This window comes from Cyprinus carpio, chromosome B18 (genome assembly GCF_018340385.1).
Source record: "Cyprinus carpio isolate SPL01 chromosome B18, ASM1834038v1, whole genome shotgun sequence".
NCBI lineage: Eukaryota > Metazoa > Chordata > Actinopteri > Cypriniformes > Cyprinidae > Cyprinus > Cyprinus carpio.
Window position 1 is genome coordinate 6,597,889 of NC_056614.1, and position 22,237 is coordinate 6,620,125.

General features: G+C 39.7%; 1 protein-coding gene across 2 annotated transcripts in view; it reads right to left on the minus strand.

The window, feature by feature from the left end:
- Positions 1–951: 951 nt before the first annotated feature.
- LOC109085543 (transmembrane protein 255B) overlaps positions 952–22,237 on the minus strand; it is a 37,350-nt gene continuing 16,064 nt past the window's right edge. Inside the window, exons 4-9 of one of the 2 annotated variants that reach the window (XM_042743831.1) lie at positions 16,736–16,825; positions 15,688–15,768; positions 15,264–15,349; positions 12,918–13,077; positions 3,511–3,645; positions 952–2,006 (exon numbers count right to left, since the gene is read on the minus strand). In XM_042743831.1, coding sequence (XP_042599765.1) covers positions 1,857–2,006; positions 3,511–3,645; positions 12,918–13,077; positions 15,264–15,349; positions 15,688–15,768; positions 16,736–16,825 — 702 coding nt within the window. In that variant the 3' untranslated portion in view covers positions 952–1,856. Of the gene's footprint in view, positions 2,007–3,510; positions 3,649–12,917; positions 13,078–15,263; positions 15,350–15,687; positions 15,769–16,735; positions 16,826–22,237 lie in introns of both variants that reach the window. The other variant, XM_042743830.1, reaches the window with a different exon arrangement.

A 22,237-nucleotide genomic window follows, 5' to 3' on the forward strand; every position in this document is an offset into this window, starting at 1 on the left:
GATGGACCATAGTATTTGGGAGATAGGACGCTTCCTGCGGAAATAATGTAACCATCAACAGCACAGCTGGATCCAGTTCCTCCCGTGGGCTGAGGATACCCAAAACTCCTTCATTTAGCCAACCACAGGATTGATGACAGGGAAACTTCAACACCCATAACCCATAATGCTGGATCCCACTGTCTATGGACAGCTTCACATGCTCATGTCAGGAGCTGAAATAATTCTAGTTCACAGACAAGGTTACTAAGTGACTTTATAATTCTAGTCTCATATAATATTTAAGACTTGTGCCTATACTTTGAACATTCTGAATCTAAACCTTGCATCACTGTAAACGGGATTTTTGTTTGTTTTACAAAGTGAATTATGTTAACGGAAAGCTCGTCACAGATAATGTCCATCAAGCTTCACTTGTTTTGAACCTGGAAGATTGCTTTAACACAAAACAATCGGTTTCATAACACATGGCCTAGCTACATCCAGTCTAATGGAAATTTGTCCTGTACCGATAACTGTTACATATGTTTTTAGCTTGGCTAGTGGACACATGGAATATGTACAAAACCTGATATTGTAATTGAAGCAGGTAATGATTCAAAATGCATGATGTCAGCTAATAAGGTCCATTTGTGGAGTACAATGAGCAGAACACTGACCTGCTGTCAGACTTGGAAACCTCTAATTGAACACTCAATACATATGTGTTTTGTTTACTGTCTCTGTACTCTCTCAAAATGTTATAACGATATTCTTAATGCAGTTATTTGGAGTCTTTTGCCGCTTTTAACTTTTGTCTTATTTGATTAGACATCTATATAAGTCACTGAGGTCAAATAAATACTATAGACTGTGGAGTTTCAATGTCAGTACAGTACAAGAGTATCATTTTGAATCATTAGATTTGTATTACTGTCATATGCTATTGTGTCAGTGAGAAGCAAAACTGTGTAGATAAAACAGCCTGAAATTTTATTTTCAGCCTTAAAATGAGAGTAAGAGCTGTTTTTATTATACTGCCAAGTACTTTGCCTTTGGTATAAAATATAAACTAATTATTTTAACAGAGCTTGCACAAAAATAAGACAAAAATATATCAAAATATAAAGGTATAAAAACATATAAAACCTTACGTAGAGACAACAATTCATGTTTAAAGAAACATATTCACACATCATATACAAACATATAGATTACATTTTGAAAGTCTTTTCCTATCCCTTGCTTTCAAAAGGTGCTTCAAGAAAACCTCAAGTTGTGATTTTGATGTATGGCAGAATTAAACAGATTGATGAAAATGAACATTATTCTGTGGAGAAGTTAGTTCAAACTGAGTCACAGTCTACACCTGATTGTAATTAGTCTCTAGTATTATAGTTTTTTTTTTAATTAGCCATTTATTTTATAATGTGATATTTACTGTATAGCCATAGCAAGAACTAGACTTGGCAGCCTTATGTGACATTTAAAGGTAACATGAAATGACATTAGCATTGCATTTCTTCAATAAATGTCTATAATATGGCATATTTATAAATGGAATTGAAGATCCACCAGAAAACAAGGTAGAGCGGGGTTTAACTAGGTCATGAAAAGTAGAAAAATACAATTAGTTAACAATATTTTTCCCAACCACACAGGCTAGCAGTAAAAAAGACATTGTTTCACCATTGTTTTCACAAAAGTGAAGAAAGCGAAAAGCCATTTTGATGAAAGATTATGAAAACAAGCCATTTTCTTGAGAACGTGCTCAGATGAATCTTGCACAATAAGACCACGGACATTTATTCCGAAAGCAAACAGTCCATTTTTAAGGGGAGTGCAGTGTAAAGGTCTTCGGTTTGGATTCAGATGTTCTAAGCTGAGAAGCTGGAGGTCTTGTAGGGTAGCAGGTTGTAAAGGGGGGCAAAGGGAGGAGGGTTGGGCTGTGCATGGGATGTATCTGCTGATCCTGCAGCAGCTGGAGATACACTAGATCCTGCTGGAGAAACATAAAGTGACGCCCTCTGGAGAAAAGAAATTGTTTAAATTATTATACATACATTATTAAACTGCACATTTCACTTTTTCAAGATTTTTGGACTGCACACTGAGATGTTTTTCATCAGCTCTTTTTCCAGCAAACTATTGTCGTACTTCAGCTCTGTTCTGTAACCTTGTGAGCTACTTTATTGTCTGCTGTAAATAGAGCACACAATAGAAACACTGGGTTAAATGGTGCATTTGATTCAAATGTATTTATAGCAGTACTTTTTCAGTACTGAATAAAAAATGATAATGACAATTTCCTCAATTTTCCCTGATATGACCCGTCCACAATCTTGGATGAAAGTTTTCATTTAGATTTCCATGATGGATTCTGGAATTGGAATTCAAGCCAAAATTAGTTGTTGCCTAGGAGGCCGCTGATTCATTCTTAGAAATAAAGATTTCAAAATGGGTTTTCCCAGCGATGCTATAGAAGAATTGCTTGGTTCCTCAAAGAACCTTTCAGTGAACCATTCAATTCCTAGTGTGAAGAACAATTTGGTAATCTAAAGAATCTTCAAAGATCCTTGAATGTTCAATGTTTTTTATGGAACCAATGATGCAGAACCTTTATTTTAAAAGGGATAATTCACCCAAAAATGAAAATTCTATCATTAAATTCTATCATTAATGTTGTTCCAGACCTTCGTTCATCTTTGGAAAAACAAATTAAGTATTTTTGATGAAATCCGAGAGCTCTCTAACCCTCCATAGACAGCAATGATATTACCACGATCACTGCACAGAAACCTACTGTAGCAAGGACATCTGTAAAATAGTCAATGTGACATCAGGGGTTGATGCAGCTATGAAAATACTTTTTGTGGACAAAGAAAACAATAATAACGGAACTGTTATTATTGTTATTATAGAGCTGCTGAATAAATGATGTTTTTATTGTTTTCTTTGCACACAAAAAGTATTATCGAAGGTCTTATGTGTTTGGAACAACATGAGGGTGAGTAATTAATGACAGAATTTTCATTTTTGGGTGAACTGTGCCTTTAATAGTGTTGAGCTGATCATGTAATAATGTAATACTTTTCTCAGTGACTGTTATATGTTTAACTTATTAGGCTGTATAATCCTATTCTCTTAGTTTATTTGTTGCGTTCTTGATGAGCATGGCTGATCTAATGCTTAGTGAAGTGTGTTTAAGTTGGCTAGAGGAACTTTTGTGGTGATGCTTCCAAAAGAAACTTCAGATCACTCAGCAGGGGTGAGAGTGCTGGAAGATCCATGATCTGGGATTGGTTGGACTTCTGGCTGGCGTTCTCGGCAGGGCAGGGGTGTGATCGGGACAAGCCCAAGGTTCAGTATACTTAGGCACAGTTTTATAAGGGAATGCTGTGGGATTTTGGACACACCGCATCCTATGGGGATTTGATAGGGAGTCTCACACTAATTTTATAGTACACAAAAAGTCTGCAAGTCTCCGCAACTGAATCATACCATAAAAGACCATGAGCGTGATGTACTGACCGGGTAGAGCTGATGTCCTGCGTGTGAGTTTGGGTCCATTAGCAGGGGTGCAGTGGGAGAAGAACAGCTGGCTCCATCAAAAGAGAATAGAGAAGAACCACCCAACTGGGACACATCAAGACCGACCACCCCACTCTTCTGGCAAGAAGAAAAAAAAGTATAAGATCATCTCTGGCTGCCATATGCCAAAAAAATATTTACCAAAACAGTTTATCTATACAATTGCCCCAGAAAGAGTATAGTTTACTTCTGCGTTCCAATCCCGGAAATGTGAAAAGGGTCCATTGTTTATTGGTTTATCTCTGTTGCACAGGGCAATTTTGTGTGTTTGCATAAAAGCCAATGGAATCATGTTTTAATTTGATTTATATGCATGCAAGCAATCTATTTTGTAGCTGATGATCCTTTAAGTGACATGCAGGTCTTACATTTTTAAAAGCTAGCTTAAAAAATATTGAATGGAGGATAACAGATGTAAACATAAAAGTTTGTACATTAAAGTTTATGCAGTCTTTTAAGCTTTCATAAACCCGTTTTGTGACATATGCCACAAGCCATATATAACTCTAATGCTCGTTTTGGGAAAAATTCATTTAGCAGTGGCTGAATTGGCACAGTTTCCTCCTATTGCCGAGACACATTTCCTGAAAGCAATACCACATTAATCAAAACTATAAACACAAAGCCAAAACCACCAACTCAGTGCTGCAAACCTCAAGCTATTAAGACAAAATTAAACACTGTGTTAAAAAATGTTCAATTCAAACACAAACCATCAAATACACTGAACGCAATTAAACACAGTGAGATCTGTTTAAACGAAACAGTTACAATGGTTAAGGACACTGAAATGAATATAGGGTTGGTCAAAGAAATATGTATATATCTTGAATCTGCAATATCATGTTCATTGTATACCATTTCTACAAGAACATATAAATATCAAGAATTTTCTGTTTACAGTTGTGGTTTTGTGTTTATAGTGTCATAGTTTGTTGTGTATTGGCTATTGAGAAAACAGAATAAACATGTCAACTAGTAACTTTAAGCCGGACACACAAATGGATTAACTGGTCACGAAGAGCAAAGATCTGAGTGATGAAGACAACACTGAAAGTGTCAGAGATATTTAGCTAAATCAGCAGAAAAATGTCCAAACATTTACAATGTCTTCACACAGATTTTCCAGTTGATAAATTATGCCAAAAATAAGCCCAGAAGTTTCTCTTCATTGTACTTTGCTGTCAGATTTCAAAAAGCCTTTCCAGTGGTCCTACATATTTGTATTGATTTATGTGATATGCTGTCCAATTTTGTCCCATTTATAGTCTTCAAAGCAACTCTATTTTGACCTTTGTGAAAAATTGGACCAATAAAGGTAACTGTTTTCCTTTCTTTTTCAGAAGCATTTCCAGAAGAACATCTGTGCCTTCAGTACTAATCCAATGAGAGTAGCCTTTAAAACAAACTTGGACTTCATCTGTCATCTTCATTTCATGTATGGATTCTGAAAGATTGGAATCTTTGTAGTTATTACCAGGGTGGACGTGTCTGGATGTGGGTGTTACAGAGGGTCATGTGCTCAGGATGTGTGCAAAACATAATTTACTGAAATAAGATTTATAATATTAATAAATCTGAATAATATAATTACCTTGAACAACCAATTGTTATTTTACTCAGTTTATTGAGTTATTTAGTTTCCTTGAAAGTACTGTATAAACACCAAGTAAATAACTGAGCTAACTCTTAAGTGAAGTGATTGACAGCTTTAGTGATTATAAAGGGAGCCCTTGTAATGTTTAACAGAATCAGCAGCAATGAATTATCGTTTCTTGTGTCACTCCCAAAATTGGGATGATTGAGAGTGATAATCATAGCAACAGATTGGACAGAAAATCACATGTCAAAATAGATCTCTGCATTAAGTCTTGCAGTGTACATGCAAATGCAAAAATGTAATGCAAGATTTGCCACAGCAATACTGGAACCAGAAAACAGAGCCGTGATGGCTGAATTATTAAAACAACAGCCATGTCAACAACAGCCATGTCACCCTGCAGCCCAAGACTGGTTGCCCACTGAAGCTAAGCAGGGCTGAGCCTGGTCAGTACCTGGATGTGAGACCTCCTGGGAAAACTAGGTTGCTGCTGGAAGAGGAGTTAGTGAGGCCAGCAGGGGGTTGCTCACCCTGTGGTCTGTGTGGGTCCTAATGCCCCAGTTTAGTGATGGGGACATTATACTGACAAAAAGCACTGTCTTTCGGATGAGACGTTAAACCGAGGTCCTGACTCTCTGTGGTCATTAAAAATCCCAGGATGTCCTTTGAAAAAGAGTAGGGGTGTAACCCCGGCATCCTGGCCAAAATTCGCCCATTGCCCTCTGACCATCATGGCCTCCTAACCATCCCTATATCTACTGATTGGCTTCATCACTCTGTCTCCTCTCCACCAATAAGCTGGTGTCCGGTGGGCGTTCTGGCGCAATATTGCTGCCATCTCATCATCCAGGTGGATGCTGCACACTGGTGGTGGTTGAGGAGATTACCCCCTTCTATGTAAAGCGCTTTGAGTGCCCAGAAAAGCGCTATATAAATGTAAGGAATTATTAAAAACACTCTTTGTTTTTGTTTTAAATTTTATTCTGACACTTGTAATTATTACATGGGTTTCACTTTATTTTGATGGTCCCTTTATTTGCTGAGTATTAGACTGGTAGGGTTAGAGTTAGAATAAGTTAGCATGTACTTGCAAAGTTACTTATAGTCTTTAGAAAGTCTGTTGGGAGTCCATCACAAGAAGATTTAGCAGATATGTGTTCAAAAGGGAGCATCAAAATAAAGTGTTACCATTACTAATAAATATCACTAATAATTACTTTTATTTATTTATTTCAAATAATTTTATAAAATATTAAAAGGATGACAGTTTCTTTTTGTAGGAGGAACGTCTCGGTTACGTATGGTAACCCTCGTTCCCTGAAGGAGGGAACGGAGATGTCACGTTGGTGACCGCGAATTGGGATATCGCTTCGATAGACCAATCTACTTTGAGTTTAAACTAACCGAGCCAATGCACATTGGCATGCAATTATTGCATCCAGCTGCCGCTGATCACAGTGTGAGTATAAGGCAGCAGGTGCAATGCATACCAGGGTTTTCACTGAGGAGCCGAGCTGGTGACCTGGCCGCTCAGCGTTGGTACAGCAACCGTGGCGACAGGACGTGACCTCCTTCAGGGAACGAGGGTTACAATACATAACCGAGACGTTCCCTTTCAGTCAGTCACTCTCGACGTCACGTCAGTGACCGACGAATTGGGATCCTTACCAAAGCGCCATGGGTGCTACTCCTTCCAGTGCCCTGTGCGAGCCGCCTGTGCCCCTTTTTGGTGTAGGCCGGGCCTCGGAACAAGTAGTTCCACTCACCATTGTCAAAGCAATACCTCACTGGGTGAGACTGGATAACACTGGGAAAACATACCCGTTCCACTTGGAACGGGGACGCTGCGGAAGCCCCATCCTGTTCTACATGAAGGCTATAGAATCTAGCGAATGAGTTAGGGGTCGCCCAGTCCACAGGTCTACAAATATCTGTCAGCAAGGCGCCATGAGCCAGCACCCAGGAGGATGCACTCCTAGTTGAGTGAGCTCGCAACCTGAATGGGAAGGGCAAACCCTCTGCCTGATAAGCCAGGGTGATGGCATCCACAATCCAGTGGGCCATCCTCTGCTTAGAGACGGCATTCCCCTTCTGCTGGCCTCCGTAACAGATAAAGAGCTGGTCTGAGGTCCTGAAGCTTTGTGTCCGGTCAATGTAGCATCTCAATGCTCGGACGAGACAAAGCAATGCAAGGGCTGGGTCTGCCTTCTCTCGGTGGCAGCGGTTGCAGGTTCACCACTTGGTCTTTGAAGGGTGTAGCTGGAACCTTGGGCACATAGCCAGGATTACCTGGGAGTCAGCCGGCCCAAACTCTAGACACGAATCGTCGACTGAAAATGCGTGCAGGTCCCCTACCCTCTTAATGGAGGCCAGTGCAAGCAGGAGCAGAATTTTCAACAAAAGAAACTTTAAGTCAGCTGAATGCAAAGGCTCGAATGGGCCCTGCTGTAGTGATTTTAGCACTAGAGTCAGGTCCCAAGAGGGTATAGAGGGGGGTCAGGAAGGATTTAACCTCCTGGCCCCTCTAAGGAACCTGATGATGAGGTCATGCTTACCTAAAGACTTCCCATTCACGGGGTCATGGTAAGCAGCAATAGCAGCAACCTGGATTTTTAGGGTGGAGGGAGTCAGCTTTCGCTCCAGCCCTTGCTGCAGAAAGGAAACCATGACCACAATCGGGCATCTTCGTGGGTCTTCTTGGCGAGAAGAACACCACTCAACGAACAGGTTCCACTTCAAGGCGTAAGCATATCTCATAGACGGTGCTCTCACCAAAGTGATGGTGTTCGCTACCTCCTGGGGTAGGTCACCTAGAACCTCCGCGTCCCATCCAGGGACCAGACATGGAGTTTCCAAAGGTTTGGACACGGGTGCCAAACGGTGCCCCGTCTCTGAGTCAGTAGATACTTCCCCAGAGGAATCGGCCAATGAGGGGCTGTCACGAGGAGCACTAGTTCGGGGAACCAGGTCCGAGTGGACCAATACGGTGCCACTAGCAAGACTTGCTCCTCGTACACCCAGAATTTGCACAGTGTCTGTGCGAGGAAGGCTCACTGGGGGAAATGCATATTTGCGTAGGCCCCACGGCCAGCTGTGTGCCAGTGCATCCGTGCTGAGTGTTCCCTCGGTCAGGGAGTAGAACAACTGGCAGTTAGAGGTCTCTGGAGAAGCAAATAGGTCTACCTGAGCAAATCAGCTGGACCGTCTGGGGATGGAGTTGCCATTCTCCCGGGAGCATTGCTCGAGACAGCTCGTCGGCTGTACGGTTGAGCAGGCCCGGAATGTAAACAGCATGAAGTGACCTCATAACCTTCCAACTCCAAAGGAGGAGATGCCGGGCGAGTTGCGACCTGTGATGGGAGTGCAGACCACCTTGTCTGTTGATGTATGCAAAGGTCATTGTGTTATCCGCCATTTGAGACGGTTCAAAGCAAGGCGCACTGCTAAGAACTCTAGGCACTTGATGTGCCAATGGAGCTGCAGGCCTGTCCAAACCCCTGAGACTGCGAGCCCATTGTACATGGCCCCCTAGCCAGTGGTGGAGGCATCCGTGTAAACCACAGCATGCCTGGAGAACTGTTCTAGAGGCACCCCTGCCCGGAGGAATGCAAGAACTGACCACGGGGTGAATGTTTGGCGACAGGCTGGTGTAACTTGGACCCGGTGAGTGCTGTGCTTCCATGCCTTGGGCGACCTTGGGACTCGGCCATAAAGCCAGTGCTGGAGCGGTCTCATATGTAACATGCTGAGCGGTGTAAGTGCTGCTGCGGCTGCCATATGCCCCAGGAGCCTTTCAGTGGAACCGCTGTCCTACCCTTGAATGTATTCAAGCAGGCTAGCACGTTCCTCTGTGAGGCGCACTGTCTGGGAGAGTTTGCTCTTTTCTCAGCAAACTCAGGCTGAGGTGCCGGAGCCCCAGGTCCCTGTGCCTGCACAACTGATCCCGAAACTGTGCTAGTATAAGCCAATCATCTAGATAGGTGAGGATGAGAACACCTTGTTCTCTGAGGGGAACAAGAGCCACCTCCGCAACTTTCGTCAAGACACGGTGAGACAGGGACCTTGTACTGATATGCCCGTCCTTTGAACGCAAACCGCAGAAAAGGTCTGTGGTGTGGAAGGATCAACACATGAAAGTATGCGTCCTTCAGGTTGAACGCTGCAAACCAATCTCGGGGACGGACGCACCTGAAGATGCGTTTCTGTGTCAACATCTTGAACGGTAGCCGATGAAGGGCCCGGTTCAAAACTCGCAGATCCAAGATTGGCCGTAACCCACCACCTTTCTCTTGCTCTTCTGCTCACCGCCAGGTTTGACAGGGGCTAGGACAGGTGGGGCGGCCTGCCTACGCCCAGCTCTACGGTGCCACTTGCTGGAGGCTGCTGCGGATGCGGTGCGGGGGCGGATGCAGGGTGCCACCCTCGGTGACGAGCAGGCTGGGGCACTGCGGCCGGTGGACGGGTGGAAGCAGCAGCTGCCCGCCTGGCAGAAGGTTGGACCACCTCAGTCTGCTCCCGTGCAGCCAAGAACTGCTGGGCCAGGTTCTCGACTGTGTCGCCGAAGAGGCCGGTCTGGGACACAGGGGCATTAAGGAACCGAGCTTTGTCGGCGCCCCCATATCAACCAGACACAGCCAGAGTTGGCACTCCTGGACCACAAGTGCGGACATCGCACAACCCAGAGAACTCGCGATGACCTTCGTCGCTCGGAGCGCAAGGTCAGTGGCAGTTCAGAGTTCTTTCAGAACTTCCAGATTGTGACAACCCTCGTGCAGGTCCTTCAGTGCCTTGCAGTAACGCCATAGTATGTAAGGCGGAAACAGCTTCCCTGCAAGCTATATAGGCACTGCCAGTTAAACCAGACAAATACCTACAGGCCCGGGAAGGAAGCACCGGGTCTCCCCGCCATGAGGAGGCAGACTAAGGACACAATTGCGTCACTACTGCCCACTCCACTGGGGGGGATCGTCGAATACCCCTTCGCTTCACCGCCGTCCAAGGTGTCAAGGGAGGAAGAGCCCACCGGCCGGTTTCTGGCAGTAAAAGGTGCCGTCCACGACCTGGTGAGTTCATCTTGCACTTCCGGGAAGAAAGGCGGGGGGCTGAGAACCAGCGCGAGCCACTTTGAGAAACCAGTCATCCAGCCTTGAGGGGGAACGGTGGAGGTTTCCACTCGAGCCCTACCCTCTCGGTGGCCTGGGAAAGCATAGCTGTCATCTCCAGATCCGATTCAGGCTTTGCCACCGTCCCGGAGGGTGGAAGTGCAGCCGAATCTTCATCGGACAGCTCTCCCTCCAATGCTGAGATCGACATCTGGTCAGGGGGATGCCCACTGGATGCTGCTGGTATGCTCTTTGAAGAGGGCCCAGCACGTTCCATAGGTTGCTCCACTGGATCAGAGGTGTAAGAGGAGTGATGGTCCCCAGAGGGCTGGTTCCCTGCGGGGTTTGCCACCACTGTAACCCTCAAACCGCTCGCGCTACTGCTGGAAGTGGTTCTCATCTGTCTGCAGCCAGAACGAGCCCCAGATCGCGGCAGCGGCAACGGGACTCTGCCCCCCTGAAGGTAGCGGAGCCTGGTTCACAGCTCTGAGATGGTCATCTTCCCGAAGTGGGAACATGACTCATCCACGAAGGCCACCTCAGCGTACTTGCCCAGACACGTGAGGCAGTGATCGTGACCATCACCCGTTGCCAGGTAACAACCGCACCCAGAAACGCATGGGTGAAACGGCATCCTTATAAGGACGATCCATCATCTTTTCAAAGACGCACCTGTGAAGCTCTTTTGGAGAAATTTGCTCTTTAGGAAATGCTCTTTTATTGCTGAGGTGCACAGGGGAATTAGCCGCTTGCAACACGACAGGGGGTAGTGCAGCCTGAAGTGCGCAACCCACTTGACTCAGGAATGACCACCGCTGAAGCACCGTCTTGCCAACACACGAAGCTTCCGAGAGCGTGCTGAACTCGTAGTTCACAGCTAGACACAGTTTGAGGAGAACGATACTAACGTTCAGCCACAAAGCGAAAAGCTGGTATGCATTGCACCTGCTGCCTTATTATACTCATGCTGTGATCAGCGGCAGCTGGATGCAATAATTGCATGCCAATGTGTATTGGCTCATTTAGTTTCCACTTGAAGTAGATTGGTCTATCGAAGTGATATCCCAATTCGTTGGTCACCGACGTGGCGTCGAGAGTGACCGACTGAAAGGGAACTAGAAAGCTTGTTGTAATAAAAGACAACATGGACAAAACAAATACACAAACATCCTTGTGCAGAATCTGGTTTAGACAGCCAAACATCTGCATATAAGCCGAGATTTACTTTCCTGCAGGAAAATAAATTTCCCGTCCTTCAACACAGGAGGATTATTGAAAACAAAAAAAAATCACATTCAGTCAACAAAAGCAGAAACAAGAATGTGACCACAGATTCCCAAGACACACTTTCTCTTTCTTTCATAGCTGAGAATGTCACATTCAGTTAAACACATGCCAGATATCTACCAGTGGGTCTTTAAACCAGTCTGACTAAGCTCTGCAGATGATCCAGCAAGTCTGGTCTTTAATCAGCCAAAGAGGACCCACATCGCACCTCTCCTTATCTCACTCCACTGGCTCAATGCAAGGGTTTGATGCTGACTCTTAGGACAGCCACTGGAATAGCACCTGCCTACCTCCACTCCTGCAAGTTTATTTTCTCTTCTCCAGCTTAGGTCACTGAATGAGCAACGCCTTAATGAGGCTAAAAGTTACTTTCCAAAACCTCTGTTCCTCTCTGGTGGAATGAGCGGAGACTCGGAGACTATCACTTATTTCAAAAAGCAGCTGAAGACACACCTCTTCCACAAGTTAACCACCCCACATACATTTAAACGAATGCACTTGCCAAAAAAAAAAAAAAAAAACTCTACATTTCTGCTTTTCTCTTGTTTGCTTCCTCGTCTAATTTTCTGATAAACCTGGAACTTGTCTTGTTGTCATAATCATTGGAAGTCATAGATGAAAATTAAACTCAAAATCGGCCAAACCTAGATTTTTATAGGATGAAAACACTGTATTAAACCATTGTAGATCTTTCTGGATTTTGGAAAGTATATGTCAAAAAAATTCTGTATACTTGCAAATTCAATCTCTAAGTATTAGAGTTGTGCAGAGTGCCTAGTGAAAAATAAATATACTTAAATTTATTGAAATACATTTCTTTCATGCTAAATGTACTACAAATACATTAACATATTCATGTACTTAATAAAAATACACTGCAGTTGTACTTTTGCTATAATAAACTGATGTACTTAAAGTCTATTAAATTGGAACAACTGATTTTGTAATTAATGCATTTTAATTGTGCAGAAGTAGTGCTGAAGTCCAGCTAAAGATACAAGTACATTTGATTGTGCTAAAGTGGAGCTATTGCAAGTATACTTCAGGTACACTTTAAATGTCTTGCATTTAAAGGCTGATATTATTCAAAGATCATACAATGTCATAAATAGTCACATTAAAACACATAGGCTTAATATTAAGAAATGTGCATTGTTGCACATGGAGTACTCCAAATAAAGTTCAATTATAATTTTTACATCAGTGAGTCTCAATCGATGTGTCAGTAAATATGTTAATAGGTTTGAACTACTTATAATGAAAGATTTAATTACTTTTAATTATGGACTCAAATTTTGATGACTGCTAGTTATTTTCAGGCTGTTTGTTAACTCTCTGTGAGTTTTTCCGTGCCTCACCATGTCTTTGATACTGCCCAGTACAGCAGTGGTCAGGATTCCACACACGAAAGCCAACAGGTTAAGTGTGGTCAGGACCCAGAGGAGAACATACAGAGAGAGGACCTCCTGACAGCTCTGCACACCAACAAACTCATAGTAATTGTTCAGATATCCTCCACTGAAAAAGAAAGCAAGAAATCATTGTCATGGTATTATAAGTTTATGTGCTGTTAATAATTTATTGATACTAGAAATTCTCAAGAAAGTGTAGGTGGTTCATTGCCGTGCAAAACTCACTGTCTGTAGTGCAAATGGTATGAAATTAATTCTATCATGATAACGCTGCTGCTGCTGCAAAGCAGTTACACTTACAGGAACTTGCTACTGCCAATACATACGCCAGTATGGTGCTGTAAGTATTTGAGACATACTGCTGCTGCACAAATAGCATATATAATAACTAGGGCTGGTAAGCGATTACATTTTTTTATCTAATTAATTACATGATGTGGCGATTAATTAATCGAATTAATAGCAAATTAATCGCACATCAAATTTGCCTGAGAAATTACTCCTAATAGATCATTTCAAGTTGTTGTGTAAAGCATCAAACAGACATTACAAAAAGTAGCTTCAGCAGGAAATATTTGTTGGATAAAATTTATACATATACTCTTTTGGACCATGAGGGTGAGTAAATGATGACACAGTTGTCATTTTTGGGTGGATGAACTATACCTTTAATAATTTATTTTATTAATTGTATTATTATTACTACGGAAATATTAAATTATTTCTTTAATGAAATGATACTCTAAATAATGAACTAAAACTGCCAGTAGGTGGTGGTAAATGTCTATATGATTAAGTCATTGAGTCATTTATTCATTCATTTGATTCGTTCAAATGGCTGATTCATTCAGGAGTGAGGTAAATGGTTCTTTATCAATGGTCCATTGAATCATTAGGCTCGTTTGACTTGAAGCAGATCACCACCATTACACCAACAGGTTTGTGACATCAAAGTACCGTGAGAGCAACCTGTCCTCCAACTAATACGCTCGTATAGGTCGTTTGTCCAAATCCCTTGAAATACGACCCATCAGAGCGTATACTACAATTGCGCCCCTATCGGCAAAAGGTCGTGTTCATATTAATGTTTTGTACTCTTTTATTTGTCCCGTGATTTGCGTTTCGTGTAGCTCAGTTGGTAGATTATTGCGTTATACCTTGAAATGCAATCATGCTATCATGGGTTCGATCCCCGAGAATGGACGTGCACGTAAAATGTATATGCTCAAAAAATCATAATTTAGCATGATTTCTGTGAGGGTTAGGTTTAGGGGGTGGGGTTAGGTGTGGTCATTCGAAACGAATAAGCCTCCTAGTAAAATATGTACGAATTACTGTGAGATCGGTGTAAAAAGTCCACACATTGCATTTAAATAACGTGCGTGCGTTTTGATTGGTAATGACGTTATACGTTATTTCATGACGACAGACGCAACGCGATACTGTCATTATTTTTACGCCCGCTAGAGGCCGCTTAACGTTAAAACGTAAAAATAGGTCGTAATAAGGTGCTTGCACAAACGACCTATATGGTCGTTTTTTGTTGGAGGACAGGCTCCGTGAGAGCTATAGAGAGCAGACGGCTCCTTATGCTTTTGAATCGCTCTCGCTGTACTTTGATGTCATACACCGATCGATCTGTGCAGCACTGCTTCAAATCAAATTAATTGTCATTAATCATCTGTATGAAATGTCAGTTGACCCACGTAGGTCTGGGGCGGGGCAAGTGCGTTAAATGCATTAATAGTTTTAACACATTATTTTTTACCATAATTAACTAATCGAATTAATGCATTAAATTACCAGCCCTAATAATAACCTGTAGCAGATCTATACAGGTGGAGCTGGGGAAGTGGAGGGATTCAGAGGAACTCTCAAAGCACACTGCGAACTGTTCTTGTGAATACTAACCAGCCATTTAAATGTAAAGCAGCAAGCTCATTGGTTGCATATGCAAAATAAACCAATCAGCTTGTATCAAGCAGTTTAACATTGTGAATATCATGAGTTTGCATTAAGGACCTATCAGCCCGTGCCATCAAGAGTTTTATTACAGAGCTTGGCATTCATATGCTATTTTTAATACTCATAGTTAGAGATTTGAACCCTTAACTCAAAGTATGAATAATAGTAATAGAGATACTTGCAAAAACTAGAAAAAAAATACTACTAAACGAGTGAAATGAATTTTTGGTTTCTTTGATGCTCAGTGGACAAATAACTCGTATTGCATTATTGTTGAGTTTTTCCATAAAGTGTCTGTGTTTCTTCACCAATATGTGAATTACTTACTTGGCACAATCATACAAATCACAACAGTAACACGTTCCACTCCGAACTTTCATATTACATGACTCTGTTAGTCCTTGACAGGGAACCTACAAAACAATTGAGCATCTTTTAGAAATTAAATGCTATATACAAAACTCACTTTTGTTATACAAAATGTTTTGTGCACACATTTTCATTCAGATGTCTCTAGTTATAACTAACTACTTTTATAAAATCAAATTATGATGCTAAATAACTGCATGTAATAGCTCAGAGCATCAATTCATTCACCAAGGAACTAAATCAACTTAAAACAGGACTTTAGAAAAACTTTAAAAACCTGGTTAAACAAACAGCTATTTAGGTGGGTGCTTTTTATAAGTACAGTAGGCATACAAATATATTTTACAGAGCTGAACATAGAAATCAGGAGGACTTGACTCACTGTAGCATAGTAGTTCTCATAAATGTAACTATTTCCACTGGTGTAGAACTGACATCTTCCTGCCTTCATTGGACGCATATCCTGTTGAGATTGTAAGAAATGTCTTCAGTTTGATGTTTTCTTCTGCAATTTCATTGAATTTTTTTTTCTTTAATACAATGCTTTTTCCTTTCTACCACTACTATCTACAACCACTACAAAAACTTAAGGGAAAAAATTAATTTCTTTCTTTTCTCTACATTTCCACTCTGCTCTAGCTTGTACATTGTTCATGAATGCAAATGAGAAGCTCAAAGTAGGCATTTCTTATCATCACACCGAGTTTTCCCTCAAACTCATCAGTCCATCGTTCTGCTCTTCATGAGTCACATTCATGCTGTTAAGACGGATGATCTGACCGCTGAATTTTTACACAAATACTAAAGAGTTCAGTGAACTCCTTATCTCTCCAAATGCAGCCCTTGGATTTTGACACTGAAAACTGAATATGTTATTTAGTAATTAGGTTAATAATACTTTGACTTAAGAACTTGTATGACCAACTAAGAGTTAGCCAAGAGGTTATCATTTTTGCTGCTGACTTTATTGCATATGCACCTTTTCAGATGCAAAGTTTATGAGAGGAGGGTGTTTAAATGAATCATGCAACTCCATTTATTATGGTATGTGCCAGTCAGTTTACTGGTATTTGTGCCATTATTTACTTCCCCAAAAGCTTGTCTTAATCCAGCTAATTTGCACTGCTCTTGGTATATTGTGCTGGTCATTATGAAAATTATCTGTCTGCGTCTGTGTTCTTTTATTCATGAAATGTCAGTTAATCACCCGCAGAACTTTCCACTCCCATATGCACGTTTATGGGATTGAGCTCTCACGCTAATTTCCCGTTTAGTAAATCTGGCCCTAATTTGGCTATATCTCCAATATAGTAGTGGTTGCTTGGGTATTCTGTTTGCTTGATGCTGCATTGATAAGATGTTCTGAACAGTCACTAGGCAGTTGCTAAGGTTGTTTCTATGTAAAAATGTTTCATAGTTGCTGTACTTACAATGTTGAGAAGGATGAAAATGCCATCAACCACGAGACACAGGAAACTTGAAATTATACCAAAACTCAGGAACACAATAGCTGCAATCAGCTGGAGAGAGAAAGAAAATGGATTACAGATACAAATGTACATTTGAGCTGACAGCAAAAAAAGATGCAGTCTTTATTTATTTATTAATGGTACATTTTCCCCAATATTGATTACCTGGAATATACTTTTTTTTTTCTTTTGATTAAAAAATAAATAATGGAATAATAAATAATAAAATCTAAATAAAACACAATAAGACAATATAATAAATAATATATACATATAAACATTTATAATACATTATTGCTTCGATTAAATACCAAATGTGTTAACATAGAGCACTCACATAAAGCACTACTGCACAACAAGTGATATATTATTGCATGGCGATGATCACAGTCATCTAAAATAATACCTATATAAAACAGCTTTATTTGACATGAACTCTACTTTAGTAAATACCTTTCCTAGTAAATACATATACATGTTCACATACATGCAGTCTTTGTCCTTGTCCAAAGCTGACAAATTTGTATGTGATTCCTGGGGGCACAATAAAAACTCATCCGGCTTTGAAACTTACCATAAATTACGTATAACTGACAATAACTCAACCAAATGTCATAGTGTATTTATTTTAATATGCAATATGATAGCCACAGGGACGCATCTCTTCTCAGCTGATCAGAGACAGACTGCCAAAAGAAGTTCAACCCACCAACAGAGAAACATATGCACATACAGAGAAAAGGAGAGCCTGGAAGAGAGGAAGTGAACAGAGACAGTAAATGGATGCAGTGTATATAAAGGTCAACAGAGGAACAGAGAGAAGAGTAACAGGAAGGAAGGAAGGAAGATGAAAGGACAATGTCCACACTTAGGACCTGTGCTTCTTGTGCAGTTTAGAGAAATCTATAACAGATGTGAATTACAGTTCAAAGATGGGAATGAGGACGACATTCAAATTTAGCAGGACATAAACAAGCATACATTTTTGACCAAACTATGAATATATGTGGTTTTTTTTTTTGTTTTTTGTTTTTCAATTGACTCTTCGTTAAGCTCCGCCTTGGGGCAGAATCTTGTCTCAACAATGGCAGATGTCCAGAATATTCAGAAACCTGTTTAAAAACAGTTCTATCATGACAACTTTCAGATTGTTTGGAATGGTAGTGTACATGACAGTGTTAATATGTTTGGTCTCGGTGGAATAGATCTGTTGCTGCTGCTGTGGAAGAACAAGTACCGAGACTGCCAAAACATCCAAAAACATCCCTTACGAAAAAGAAGTTTATTTAAGTGTGCTAGCAGTATACTTCTTTTAAACCAAAAAATAGGAAAGTATACTTCCAGTCTACTTTTTATGTACTTCTCAGACATGGACTTTATATACTTCTCAGAAATATACTTAAAATGACATTTAAGTATACTTGACTTATACTTAGAAAAAGTCTAAATATATTTGAGCTATACTTGTGCTCAGAGAATCTGTGTTTTCATTGTTATACGTTAGGGGGCGTTATTACACATCTTCTGTACATAATTTCCAAAAAGAGTGAAAAGTGAAGAAGAAACCGAAACAACAGATGCTTCCACATGTATTCTAACATGATCATCTGACATAAAACAGCATCAAAACTGTGTAATGTTATGGAATAAAATGTCGACCAATGAAGAGGTAATAATGACTGTCAAGCTTTGGGGTGTTGAGCGACGAGTCTTTTTTCAGCTTTTTGTTCAAAATGTTATTTATTTCTTAATTTTTTATTTATAAAATTTACCCACATTCAAGTGTTTAAAAAAAAAAAAAACAATGCATGAAGCTAGAGTAAATGTTTTTGTTTATAAGCAGATAGCCTGTTCTTTTGATGTTTTGTATGTTCAGATATACATGTAACAAAATATATACAAATTAATACATAAATAGGGACATAGTTGTATATTTAAGTATGATGTAAAGTTCACTTAAAGAAAACTTATGAGTATACTCGCAGTATTAAACTACTAAACTAGTAGTTTACTGAGACTATACTTCAAAGTATACTAAAAATTTATTTAATTATTACTATAATTATTATTATTATAAACTATCAGTATACCTATAAGTTCACTTTTAGTATAGTTGCAGTACAAATTAAAAACATAGATGTAAACTAGTAGTGTACTCAAAGTCTACTATTGTTATACTTTTATATAAGTATTGGAGTATTTTTAATTTTGTTTTTGGAAAAAGTTTAATGAACAATATCAGTCTGTCGTTTGATAAATATTTTTTTGACGCATTGGCAACATCATAGTAGCATGGAAATCCAGACCTAAATCTGAAAGATCTATATAGAATGACAATGAAAGATTTAAGGCCCGTTCACACAAAGAACGATGACTATAAAGATAACGATATTAGCGTCCACACCAGCGAACGATATCTTCTGTTTATTCTAAGCGCACGCTCGTCTGGCGCTTTAAATTCTCGAGCGCGTTACAACAGGATGGATTCTGATTGGCTGTCAATTTTTTTATCGTTCATCAGCTGGAAAAAAATAGTTTTGAAAGTGATTCCAACGATATCGTTTTTCTTTGTCTTTATCGTTATAGTTGTGGTGTGGATGCTGCTGTTCTTTAATACTGAAAACGATTTTTAGAACTATATCTTTATCGTTATCTTTATAGTTATCGTCCTTGGTGTGAACGGGCCTTTAGACTTTGGGTTTTATCTAAAAGAGGAACAGAAGACAGCGCTGAAATTTGCTGTTTTGCCGACCGGATACGGTTCCAATGATCTATATAGAATGACATTCTACCCTATAATGTTAGCTCCAATGATCTATCTATATAGAATGTCATTATATAATTTTTTTTTTTTTTTTTTTTTATACCTGTCTTGATTCCTAATACACAACAGATGACGATTGTTAGGTTAAACGTTCAGAATACGATTCAATATAAGGTTAGTATAGCCTAGTTCAGCACGTCAGCGAATGGACAGCGACTCATTCTCGCGTTACATTTTTGGGAAACGCGCGAGGAATTGCGGCTAACGTTTATAACCTTGCACGTAGAGAGCGCTTTTAAGAGCTAAAATAGGCTAGGCTACATCGAGGGAAACCCGGCCCAGAACCGGTAGCCTAAACAACAGAACAGGACAGAAAATAATAATATAAATATAATATAGGCTAAATAAAAAAACATAAAATTGGCCTACAATGAATAGCTATATATTTTTTATACTTAAATAATTTACAAATTACGACGACAAAAATAAAACACTGAATCAGTTTGAAGCTTTGAAAAACCGGCAAAAAAAATGTCCCCATCAGACAAAGTGTTTTCGTATAGATGTTTCTGAAAACTTAAGGCTTTTTTTCTTAATAAAACGAGTTGGACATCATCACACAAATGTCTGCGTATGGACCAACAGAAGACTAAAATTCGCCTGCAGAGAATAAGGATGTCACAACAATAATGAGCCACTCACACAGGGTATAAGGTTTAACTGATTTTGTAGTTTTTGATTTGCGTAGAATGCAAATTCTGTAGAACTTGAGAAATAGATAAAAGAAAAGAAAATACAGGAAATGGAAAGAATAAAATACAGAAAATACAAAGTGTGCTTCAACAAATAAAATAATTTCTTTAAACACCGTTTTTTCTTAGGGTTTCAAGGACTTTAAATACTCTAAAGGACTCATTTTCTAAACAAAATAAATAAAGGACAAAAATAAATGTATTTTCTGCTATTACTTTATGCTAATACTTGGTTTTAACCTGGGTTACACACCTCCCAACAGTTTATGCACGCACCAAGCAGAAATGACATAAGGCCGTATATCTTTACAGACAGCCAAGTATAAAACACAAATGCAGTTAGAACCCACAAACATTCATCAACAATTCACCTGTGTTTTTTTTTTTTTTTTTTATAATTAGCTGCTAACAACTGTCTATAATATAGACGGACAAACTGTTCTTCAACTTGAAATGGATTTTGCGCGCGCGCTGCAAATCAAATGTAACAAGTTTACTCGGCGACCAATAAGCATTCACCATGACGAAGCCTAGTAACGTGCCATGAGCAACCAAAATTATGCATTTTCCCCATTCTTTTTATTTTATTTACTTTAAGTTACAGTTTGAACATTTAATATTAAAATAATAACTAAAAGGGATTTTTTTTTTTTGGGCCACGCCATGGCCTGTAGGAGGGGCATCAATGACCGCTAGGGGGGGCACGGCCCTCGAATGCCCCACCACAGCGCCGGCACTGCTTTTGTATGCTAGAAAGTGGGCCAGTTTAGTCCCAATGAGTATTGAAATAGTACACTTACAAGTATACTACTAGTACACTGATATTTGTATACTTACTACATAAAGTATCCCCATATATAGAATATATGATTCACCCCGTAACAGATCTATACAGGTGGAGCTGGGGAAGGTGTAGGGTTTCTTAAGCACTGCTACAGCAAGCACTAGCCAAGTATTTGAATGTTGAGCAGTGAGCTCATTGGCTGCTGATACAAAAAGAATTTTACTGCGCCATGCAATAAAAAATTGTCTGCTCTAAAGTGATATTTAACTTTTTGTTGTCTTCGCATATCAGATGCACCATATTTCTCTTCAAAATATTATAATATGTTATACCTTATTGTTGTAGGAGGAAGTGGAAATGGTGGAATATTTTGAAATGAACATAAATCATTTTCATACAATAAATATTCATAGAACAAAAAGCAAATTTGAATTTGATTCAATTTGATTGTTGAATTTAAATCCTGGAACATAAAATTGTCTAAAGAAACACCAAAATATTGCTTTGAGGATGAGGCATTTCATTTTCATTTTAAAATTTTTCCTATCTCAACACTTGCTTTATTTTTTAAATCTTGAATTTAAATTATGTTGGCTTAAAGTACGTCAGCCACCAGCAAACCTGCTTCAGATGGCCATTTAAAACTTTTTTTTTCTATAATGACAACCACTGAAGCATCATTGTGAAAATGTCAATGGTTTTGTTCTATAACTGCCAGAAATACTGAAGAATACATGCAATATTTCCCAAGAGTTTTAATTATCACAACATTAGGCTTGTTTTAATGTCTGTCAGGGTTAAGATTTCTTCAGGGCAGAAGGATATTTGTCATTTGGGTTTAAATTTGTTTAGTTTGTAGGGAAATTTTTGATTATAGGTCTCCAAAACAAATTTTGGAGTTTGAAATGTGTTGTTTTTTTTTTGTTTTTTTAGTGTATGTCATTTTATCAGCAACTATGAAAGAATTTATTTAGGGAGTTTTATTCATTTAAGATTAAATAATTGTTTGTTGGTGCCAGCAAACCTACAGTGCCAAGCTCTGAACTCAAGTTATTTCAACAAGTAGCACATGAAAACAAAACTCAAAAACACAATAAAAGTTGTAGCAAGATGTGGTACATTAGCTTTTTAGACCTCACACCATCTGTTTTTATCAAATCACT